The sequence below is a fragment of the Lasioglossum baleicum genome, chromosome 12 (assembly GCF_051020765.1).
Source record: "Lasioglossum baleicum chromosome 12, iyLasBale1, whole genome shotgun sequence".
NCBI classification, from domain to species: domain Eukaryota; kingdom Metazoa; phylum Arthropoda; class Insecta; order Hymenoptera; family Halictidae; genus Lasioglossum; species Lasioglossum baleicum.
In genome coordinates, this window is record NC_134940.1 from 776,309 (window position 1) to 788,289 (window position 11,981).

At 40.1% G+C, this 11,981-nt stretch overlaps 1 protein-coding gene across 1 annotated transcript; it reads right to left on the reverse strand.

Annotated features, from left to right (window-relative positions):
- Window positions 1–1,191: 1,191 nt before the first annotated feature.
- On the reverse strand, window positions 1,192–4,269 carry LOC143214206 (uncharacterized). The gene has a single exon (XM_076434943.1). The coding sequence runs from the start codon at window positions 4,267–4,269 to the stop codon at window positions 1,192–1,194; it is 3,078 nt and encodes a 1,025-aa protein (XP_076291058.1).
- Window positions 4,270–11,981: the final 7,712 nt, after the last annotated feature.

Sequence of the window (11,981 nt, forward strand, 5' to 3'; positions counted from 1 at the left end):
GCATTTACAATAACTGTTCGTTTCGTACATACATATACATACACTTACTGTTCTAATCTATTTCTATTTCGTGTGGTTTTACAACTGCTGCGCGCGTCTGTGTTCGATTTTTATATTGCCCTGCGCTCATATTAATGTGTTTCAGTTTGTCTACTGCTACAATTCCGCGGTAAGCTCGCTGACTTTGCTGCTCGCCCTCAATGTCGCGTATTACATAGCGATCGTTTTCAAGAACCTGTTCTACCTCATATGGACCACGATATTTCGGTGTCAATTTACGGCTTTCGCCCGTCGCGGGTGGTTCGCTTTTCAATAAAACTATATCGCCTATTTTATATTGTCTAGCTTTGGTTCGTGTCTTATTAAATTGTTTAGCGAGCGCTTCTTTGTTTTTCTCTAACAGTGTAGCAACGCACGCTCCTTCTTCCTGTGTTCCTAACTCTTCGTTGAGTTCGCGGATCTCGCGAGTCAATGGACTTTCGTGCCATCCGGTAACTTTATAATTGAAAATGATATCGTATGGAGTTCTACGTGTTACTCTGTGTTGGCTGCTGTTCAGCGCCCACTGGACTTCGTGTACATGTCTATCCCAGTCTTCACCGAATAAATTTTCAGTAGTCGTGGAAAGACAGTTAAGTATAACGCTATTCAATCGCTCGATCTGTCCATTGGCGCGCGGCGTACCCGTAGCAATTTTTATGTGTTGAATTTCGTGCTCGTTACAAAATTTTTCGAATACGTGAGCGGTAAACGCCGTACCCCGATCGCTTATAATCCTTTCTGGTCGCCCGTAATGCGACATGAAGCCTAATAGAAATTTTAACGTAGTTTCCGCGCCGACATCTACTACTGCCTGTAATGTCACGTATTTACTGTATCCGCATATGGTTGCGACTATGTATTTATTTCCTTGTTCGGTGGTCGGTAGTGGCCCTAAATGGTCTATATGCACGCTCTGAAACGGTGTATTACCTTTATCTAGTGGGTGTAAAAATCCGGGCTTTTTGCCGCCGGGATTCTTATAATACAAGCAGCTTATGCATCTATTCACGTATTTCGTAACAAAATCGCGCATTTTCGGAAAGTAATACGTCTCCTTTACTTTGCTAAGGGTTTTTCAATTCCCAAGTGAGCTAATGACTTGTGCGCTTCCGCTACTACCTCGTATCGCAGTTCGGTCGGTACGTACAATCACCAACGCCCTTTCGTAATTTTGTACACTCGCGCATTGTACATAGTGAATTTATCATGGGCGTCTCGCTCGCCTGCTTCTAAACGATCACGCAATGCTAAAATTTCCGCGTCTGCTCGTTGCATCGCCGCTATCCAATCGGTATTAATTTTGATTCCTAGAACTGGAAGTCCTGTGACAACCGTTTCCCGTGCTTCCTCTACCGGGTTTCGACTTAATACGTCCGCTACGTCATTTTGTTTGGCAGTGTGGTATTCGATTGAATAGTCAAATTCTGATAATTTGACGAACCATCTACCGATGCGCGGATTTAGATCCCTTTTGCTACCTAACATTTTTAGGCTGTTGCAGTCTGTTTTTATAACAAAATGAATCCCTATCAAATACACGCGAAATCGCTCTAAAGCGCAAACAATGGCAAGAGCTTCTAGCTCGAAAGAATGATATTTTGCCTCTTCAGGCGTTGTTTTGCGGCTATAAAAACTAATTGGGTGCCAATCCTTTCCGTTTTGCTGTTGTAACAGCACCGCACCTAAGCCTGACGCACATGCGTCCGTGTGCACTTCCGTTTTCGCGCTGTGGTCGTATATCGTAAGGACTGGTTTCGATATCAACATTCTTTTAATTGTTTCAAATGCGTTATTTTGAGTTGTTTCCCAAATAAATTTTTCGTTTTTCTTTAAGAGGTCCGTCAGAGGTTTTGCTACAAAGGCAAAGCCTTTGACGAATCGTCGGAAATAGCTAGCCAGTCCTACGAAACTCCTCACGTCGCGAGCAGTTTTCGGCGTTGGAAATGACCTAACGCACTCTACTTTTCGCTCGCTCGGTTGTATCCCTAGCGCTGATACTTCGAAGCCTAAGTATTCAATTTGTGACTTGAAAAAGTGGCATTTACGTAAATTAATTGTCAATCCGGCTTCCCTAAAGACTGTAAAAATTGTGGTTAGACGTGCTAGACCTTCTTCTACCGTCATACTGGGGATTATGACATCGTCTAAATATGCCAACGCTATATCGTACTTTAATGAACCTAGTACCGTATTTATCATTCGTTGAAAGACCGAAGGTGCATTGCATAGCCCGAAAGGCATTCTTTTGAATTGATATTGGCCATCCGGCGTAACGAAGGCTGTCTTGTATCGCGATTTCGGATCTACTAGTACTTGATAATAGCTGCTGAAGAGATCAAGGCTGGCGTAATGCTTTTGTCCCCGTAGTCTATCTAACTGATCGTCTATTCGTGGTAGGGGATATCTGTCCTTTACCGTTAAATTATTTATACCGCGATAATCAACGCACATTCGTACTTCGCCGTTTCTCTTTCGCACTAGTAATACCGGACTCGCGTATGGCGAGGCGCTATCTTCTATAATGTCCGCGTCTTTCAAATCGTTTGTCATATCTCGGAGTTGTTGCCGCTCGTGGTACGATAACCGATAGGGTCGATAAACTAATGGTTTTTCCGAAATGAGTTCTATGCGCATGGTTGCCCTATCCGTTTTCCCGATCTGATATATATTATTCGCTATTATATCGCGATTATCGTTTAGTACCGCAAGAATGTTGTCTGCTTCTTCGCCGACTAGATCGGTGTCCACCTGGTCTGACGTCACTGGTTCGTCGTTGATTTCTCGTTCGCACGTTCGCTCCTCGTACACCTCTCCTCTCGATACCACGTCTCCCTCCTTGATTGTCAGCTCCTCACCGGTAATGTTCAGCACTGGCAGAATGGTCTCTCCCTGTTCGTCCATAGAGACGATGCACCTCGGTATAACTGGGCCCTTTTCTCGGAGGCCTCCCTCCACGCATAGTCCTTGGTCAGGCAGGTCTCCTGCTACAATTATATGACCTAGATAATTGTCTGGGATGACATACGTACCGCTTGCTCGCAATGTCGTCTTAGTAACACTGTACGGCACGGTCTGCAACGGGTTGTCGTCAGTCTTCGATATTTGTAATTCGCCAGCTCTGCTGAGGATGATGACGTCAGGGTGCTCTGTGTACGGGTGACCCACCAACAGGGGTACCGCTTGGCTCTTGCTTGGAACGACGTGTATTTCTGATTTCACCTCTACATCGTCAATACTTATATTTGCTGTAAACACGCCCAACGGTTGTACTCGACCTTCTCCATATCCTACGAAACTGTTCAGGGTCGTTTCATGGTATGTTATGCCTAGCTCATGTGCGATATCTTGGCGTAAAGCCGTTACGCTGCTGCCAAGGTCAACATAGCATTTTACACTCCGACCACTAATAACTGCGTTTTTGAAGTACTTTTGGTGAGTATCTCCGTCTATATACAGAACTCTCGCGGGCATATCGCGTTGACCGCTACGAACTGTCGTGTTTGGGCGAATGTTTTCCGTGCACGACCGCGAATAATGGCCCGACTTTCCACATTTAAAGCATGTTATACTTTGTGTTGCTTTTGGACACGTACGTACGGTGTGACCTTGTTGTTTACAGGCGAAGCATCTTGGCTGATTGTCGTCACGAGGCCCTGGATTGTTTCGTCTCTCTTCCGTCTTTGCTGTCTCCTTCCAATATAGATTCGCGCTTCGCAAGTCTGCGAGAAGCTCACTGGGCTTCTTGTACCGGCTTAAAGGTCCTAAATAATCTCGAAAACGGGGATTATTAAGCCCGTCGGCGATCCACTCGATCGCTTCGCGGTCGCCCATTTGCGCACGATTACACTTCGCAAGTTTTTCATAAAAGTACTCGGCTATATCTTGACTTGGTTTCTTTTTGTAATTTTGAGCATCCAATCTAAGACTCACCTCACTCTCGTCTGATGGGAAGCTGTCTTTTAATAGTACTTTCCATTGTGCCCATGTCCGCTGGACACGTGGTAGACTGTCTCGCCATTTCCGTGCTACACCCTTTAGTTTAGCAAGGGCATAGTGTCGTATCGCTACCTCGTCCCAGTTGTACAGGTCTCCGTATTCCTCCATTTTCTCGATCCATTCCTCGATGGTTAGCTCGTTTGTAACAGGATCAAACGCCGGCAGCACACTCGTCGTGTCTCGAAAATGCCTACTCCTCTCATCTTCATAAAACTCCCCGTTTGTCGCCATTTCGGAGGATAAAATTACGTATTCGCCCCTACTGGCCGCGATTTTAGTCCGAAATGTAATGCAGATGCAGTATTCGCGCCTCACGCCTGCCTGCTATACCTCGACAAAGGAACCGACACGTTAACGACGTAATACGCGCCACGTGCTCCAAGTTTCGCGCACTTCCTATTACGACTGCTCCGCTCGTTTTCTCCGCGTTCTCACACGAATCGCTAATATCGATTAAATATTAATATCGCGATCGACTACACTCGATTACGTGAAACGTAGCGATCCCACTTCTGATATCTGTGGTGCTCTTAACAAATTTTATTAGACAACGTCCGTACTCTTCTGCGGTTCGTTTCAATCTCTGCATTTCATACAATTGCCGATGTAAGGCGTACATGATTCGTTAGGTGTCGCTAATGGTCATTATGCGACACCTGCCGCGATTCTCACTTTACTCTTTCTCACTCTACTCTCTTTCAGTCTCTCTCTCTCTCACTCACTCATACGGCATACTGCTACACGGTGACCATACATCCAAAAGTATAACGACCAATTTGAATACGCAAATAGATATCATTTTCTCAAATGTTGATGATGTAGATTGCGGTGTTTATGAAACATATTTCAGCTATCATAAGCCCATTTATGCAATCCTCGATAAGAAGGTTGTCAAATATAAAAAAGAAGAGAATATAGAGAAAACAGATGTAACAATCACAAAGACTGGACTACAGGTAGACGCCTTTTTTTCGACCTGCTGACTGGACTATAGGTGAATTCGTTGAAAAATGAAAGCGTGTTAACAGAATTTCAAACTTCCGACAAATTTCAGTGCTTTATGGACACATCATTGGGAAAACGAATGATGGGAGATTGTTCCTCAGATATTCAACTAACTCAAGCCACAAAGATTTTACAATTTATGTAAAGTTTTAAAAATTGAATTTTGACCGCTGAAATCGGGCATACAGCCCACTGTGCGACGTATGTATATTAACACATTTTATATATTATTTTAATTTATAGTAAGCGTTTTTTCGAATAATTTTGTATATTGTGTAGTTTTTATAATATTTCGAGCGTCATATTACACATGTATACAATTGTAAATAAAAGGTGTTATAGATTATGGCAACCCTAACTGCGTGTAATGACTATGTTATTTAAACATCCTTGCTATTAATAAATATATGAAAAAATGTGTCAAACAAAAGTTGTATTGTTAGACGAAGTAAATATATTGCTGAAGAAAAAATTTTTTTTGGAAACTAATTTTCGAAATTTCAGAGTTGCGGAATCTTTTTTTACGATGACCTCGTACTTTATTTGCATATGATTATAGACCATGGAAAGACAAATTCAACGATATATGTATAGGAATGTATATTTACGATGTACTATAATGGAGAAAATCAAGTTTCAAAAATAAACAATTTTCAAGCGCGTTGCGCCACGGGATTCCATCGTCCGATCGAGCTGAAATTTTGCACATATCATTTTTTCACCAAGTGTCATATTTTAGGGACCTCAGACCAAAAAAATAAGGACCACCGTAGTGTTCACTCACAAAAAAGCTAATAACACCAAAATATGCCCCACCCGATACTATTCTTCTCTCTGAAACATTTTTTACTGCGAATTATAATAGCGAGAAAATCAAGATGTCAAAACCGGATGAGACACCCTATACAGGGTGAGTCCGAAGAAACAGAACACCTAAATATCTCCGTTACTCTTCGTTGTACAAAAAAACTTCTTAGGACGAAGTTACAGGGAATATTTTTGAACATTTTGCGTAACAGAAATAAGGCAAATGAATCTTACATGTTGAATTTTATTTATTCCACATTTCTGGGTTGAAGGTCATGTGTAGTTCATACTGTTACATGGATGAATTCGTTATTTTGTCAGCTACAACATTACGTTAACGAAGATATATCATTCCATTTGAAAAAACATCGATGACCTTGAAATCTCATAAAAGCATGACCTTGAAAATTTTTTCCCTTACACTGTTACATGTGGTCCTTCAAACAGTGCAACTTTGCCCGAAGAAGTTTTTTTGTACAACGAAAAGTAACGGAGATATTTAGGTGTTCTCTTTCTTCGGACTCACCCTGTATAATAGCTGTTTATATGTTAATATCTATGAACAGTTTTAAAGTTTATTGTTGTGAAATGTTATGCATTTTTAACGAGCACGTGCAGCATGTGCACATATTTCGTCTGAAAATTTGTATTGTACAATGTTACGGATTGGACGGGATAAGAACACTCTTCGATGATGAACGAGCACACTTTATTCCCGTCTTGCGGGTAGTCACAACAAAACTTTATACACGAAACTATGTACAGATCTCTAGCCAAATTGTACGGTGGACTAGAGCGAAATAAAGAACTGAACAAAGTAATTGTCGTGGTTTACAGAATGAATTCCAGCAGCGTAGCTTAGAATTTAGCGGGATTCGAATCGAACTAGCCGAGAAAACCGGGTGCAACGACGCGCGACGTTTTCGTAGCGATGCTAAGTAACGATTGATTTAGATCTACCAGCAGCGAGAAGTTCTCTCTCACCGTCGGAACGCTGACTTTGCGATTACGAACCGCTGGCACCGACGAGATACTATTAAAGACTGCCAGCCCCTGTGTTATTCCGCGGCAGTGATGCCAGACCTCTACGGATACAGTAGAGTGATACGCTGGTGAGTGTAGCGCGCGGGCGCGTTGGAAAACAACGTAGGGGCAATAGTAGGCTATGGTGGGGGTATGGTTTAGTACCACAGTACCACAGCTCTGGCATCACTGTTCCGCGGGACCGGTAAGTGGGCGCGAGTGGGCGCGGGGATAACGGGAAAGTTACAGTGATCTGATATACCACAGCCACCGACGAGATACTATTAAAGACTGCCAGCCTTACGGGAGTTGGCGAGCCTAAAATTTTTCGGTGTTCTCTTACGCCCTCTAGGATATATTCTGACTGGATTGAGAAACAGGAGGCCACCGACGGCATTTCGTCGGTGCAGAAGACACTGTATGTATCGTGTTAGCAACGCGCCCGCGCGCTACACTCACCAGCGTACCTTTACTATATCCGTGTGCGCTGCTTGTGCGCTTATGCCAGCCACAATCTATTTTTAGCACTTGCCATGTTGCCATGTTGCATTGCTTTACGGCGGTAACGAAACTGAAATTCGGCTGTCGAGCCGTCGAGCGTATGAATGGCAAACTGGAGCTAGCATTCGAGTCCCCGTGCAGCGGGGATTTTTTTTTATTTTTATTTTTCATTACTTTTTTAATTACATTTTTTAACCTTCCAAAAAATTAAAAATATAAAAACTATGTTCAAAATATGTATTCATTTAAAATAGAAACGTTTTGTTACTGTCATAATTGCATTAATAAAAATATATTAATACCTCATTATACCTATAGGTATATGATCGAGAACAGGTTGATGGTATTTATTTGGACTGATTGGAGAATACGAAAATGCAGGAAGTATTTTTTAGTTTATGAAACAATTTGTAGATTTATTAGTTGTCAAACAAATAATAAAATAAATTGTATAATATATATAAATTGATTTTATACTAGCATACACAAGTTTATTTGATCTTCTGTCTTCCTATAATAAAAAAAACACAGTCATAACTATAATTATAATAGAATTTCATAAAATATTGAGGTTATTGTAAACTCATCTTTTTTCGCAATGATGCTCTAATTTCATTGCTTATAAAATGTATCATAATTAAACTACAATTATCCTAATAACGTAGAATGTAGTACATATTAAGTTTTAATTACCAGGATTTTCTTCTTCGACGTTAAGCACCCTTTACTGCTTCTCGTAATTTACGTATATTTACATTAGGCTGGACTTTATTTTTCGGCCATGAAATTTTTTGGTCCCGTAAACCAGAATTGTAACAAATGTTGAGAAAATGATCTGGAAAAATGTTGGGGCCGCTTGGATCATGGGAAAATGAGGCGCAGCAAATTTGAAAATTTTGAATTTTTTAAATCTTGACATAAATAGACGTTATGATATATCGTTGAATCTGTCTTTTTTCTCTTTAAGAATCCATATATAGTGTTACGAGCCAGGGCCGCGAGTAGCACGAGTGGCCGGCGAAGGGTTATAAACCCAGGAAAATGGTATCAATTTGTTAGTTAAGGTACGCGGACGAACCCAATGCGAAATTGGGGAGCCGCTAGGAATGTAGACAGTGAGGACGAACCTGACGCGAAATCAGGGAGCCTCTAGGAATGGAATCAGACGCAGACGAACCTGATGCGAAATCAGGGAGCTGCTGGGAAGGTGAAACTTCGTGAACGAACTCAATGCGAGATTGGGGAGTCACTAGGAAATGACGCGCAGACGAACCCGATGCGAAACCGGGGAGCTGCTAGGAGGTTGTAGAACAGCGCGGACGAACCCAATGCGAGATTGGGGAGCCGCTGGGAGGTTGGATAAAAGCACAGACGAACCTGATGCGAAATCAGGGAGCTGTTAGGATGCGGACGAACCTGATGCGAAATCAGGGAGCCGCTAGGATGGTATAGTTTTCGTGGACGAACCCAATGCGAAATCGGGTAGCCACTAGGTAGGAAAAATCTCTATTTGATAATTGGTAAGGCGCGAACGAACCTGATGCGAATTCAGGGAGTCGCTAGGATAGTTAGTAGACCTCGTAACTAATATAATCTAAATGATACAACCCGAGCGGTAAGGTTGTATCGTGTGGGAACGTTCAATTACTATATAAGGATTTTGGACGATAACACTGTCCAACACCAAATTTGATTTCAATATACTGTTGGGTCCTTCTTATAGAGTTTTTTGCGCTGATTCCGAATCTGGTTTTAATTTTTTTCCTATACGTCCAGTTTTTGAGAAAATGGAGTTTTAAAAAAAGACATATTTTTCAACTTTAAACAAATATTGCGATGTTATTATAAAAGATATTGAATTGTTGTTTACAGCAAAAGATTCTGTAGACTTCCCCGAATACAGTGATATCCAATATTAATACATTATGATTGTTTAAACATGTTTAAACAATGATTAAAGACGGAGATGCACCACTTTTGCACCAATTTTTGCGGATATTTTCGAATTTATCTCAAAAAATAAGGGTCCAGCGAAAAATTGAACTATACCACGCGAAAGAGCAGACTTTTATCTTGAGAAACCCCCCTGTGAAGTTTGCATGGTCGACGTTTTTACCGAACCAGAAAGCAAAATATCTTCGCCCGACATGCGTTGACGCCAGTGGTGCTCTTCCACTAGCGCGGTCGTTCGTCGGGATACGGCGCGGCGCGCTGCGGTGAAACGGCGCGTGGCTATAAGCGCGCAATTATGTCAGCTTACTTAAATGTAATATTTTATTAAATGTTATATTATTGTTATTTATTATTTATTAGTATATTTATTCTGTCTAAATTATTTTATGTATTTTTTAATGATAGTCTCTCGTTTATAGTATATTTAATACAAAAAATACCTTTTGTAACAAAAAAATAATTTATTCACACACTACACTATTACACTATTTACAATGCTAATATATATGTGTACACTATTCAGATATAATACACTATATCGATTTAATATGGAGCAAACTATTTTAATTATGTATTTAAGTCAATAAAAATAGTCCCGTTTATATTGTGTTTGGACTTATTTTACTCGGAAGAATCTCGAGTGTTTATTGGCACTATAATTACAATACATAGATAAGACGACAATTACTGAAAATAAAATTTTTTAGTCACCGCATTGCAGACTTTCCTTACATTGTATGTATTCCGTTGTCCGTAGACCGTCATTTATTTCAAAATATCGTGTTGGTTCTTAAGAAAACTGATGCCAGAGTTCAGTTTCGGCTTTGTGTTTGTTGAAATCAGTCGTGTCAAGCATTTCAAATCTGCATTGCTACGTATAAAACTTCATAAAAAACATTTATAGTTATTTATAGTATTTTAGTTGTTGTGTATATAATATATGTATTTTAGTAGTGTATTATATCTGAATAGTGTACACATATATATTAGCATTGTAAATGGTGTAATAGTGTAGTGTGTGAATAAATTATTTTTTTGTTACAAAAGGTATTTTTTGTATTAAATATACTATAAACGAGAGACTATCATTAAAAAATACATAAAATAATTTAGACAGAATAAATATACTAATAAATAATAAATAACAATAATATAACATTTAATAAAATATTACATTTATGTAAGCTGACATAATTGCGCGCTTATAGCCACGCGCCGTTTCACCGCAGCGCGCCGCGCCGTATCCCGACGAACGACCGCGCTAGTGGAAGAGCACCACTGGCGTCAACGCATGTCGGGCGAAGATATTTTGCTTTCTGGTTCGGTAAAAACGTCGACCATGCAAACTTCACAGGGGGGTTTCTCAAGATAAAAGTCTGCTCTTTCGCGTGGTATAGTTCAATTTTTCGCTGGACCCTTATTTTTTGAGATAAATTCGAAAATATCCGCAAAAATTGGTGCAAAAGTGGTGTATCTCCGTCTTTAATCATTGTTTAAACATGTTTAAACAATCATAATGTATTAATATTGGATATCACTGTATTCGGGAAAGTCTACAGAATCGCTTGCTGTAAACAACAATTCAATATCTTTTATAATAACATCACAATATTTGTTTAAAGTTGAAAAATATGTTTTTTTTCAAAGCCATGATTTTCAAAAACTGGTCGTATAGGAAAAAAATTAAAACCAGATTCGGAATCAGCGCAAAAAACTCTATAAGAAGGACCCAACAGTATATTGAAATCACAAAAAAAGTTGAAATTTGTTGGACAGTGTAATTATAGGTTCAATGAACTTGTTCTAATTACCAATAACACAAATATATTCTACTTATAAAAGTCTGTAGTACAAGTGTGTATGTGTCGCGATTGGAAATGAGAGAAAAAGATATGAAATGTGAAAGAAAGAATTTACCTAAACTACGGTGCTCGGTTTTCACGCACTGGCAATGCGGGGGATTCGGAAATAACTTCAACACTGACCAATAGACTATAAACCGAACAAACGGAATCTATAATGTTAGACTTTGATCCGGAAGGTACTTTAGCCCGATCTCGTTAGAAGTTAACTTTCCGAAATGCAGCACGACGTGACGCGATACGTGTCTACTGCAGTACTAACCCCCGAGAGTGAGAATCTAAGGGTTTATATACCCCTACAATGAATGGAATACTTTGTTCATTATCTAATCGCGCTTAGAGATTAGGGCTTAGGGCCAGACTCTCATTTTTGTCACTTCTAACGAAATCGGAGCCAGAGCTCGGTCCTAAATCAAAGGGTTCGAAAGGTTATCTAGGACGCTTCCCGCCAGAGACGATCTGGAAGAGATTCCTGTGAGAAACGATCGGAATATATTCTCTATCCGTAACAATAGCATAAACAGTTGTTGATAGAAAAACATCCGTGACCTTGAAAACTTGAAATAATGACTTTGAAAAAATTTTTTTTCTCTGATACTATATCCACCTCCTTATATACTACAACTTTTGTTTGAAGAGATTTTTCATACATACATAACTGACAGAGATATTAAGGGGCATAATTTGCATTATTCGGAAGCATACAACTGCGCATATGTATAGCTATTTTCATAGCTACATGCTGCCGAATAATGCAAATTACGCCTCGTAAACGAAAAAATAGGACTTTTG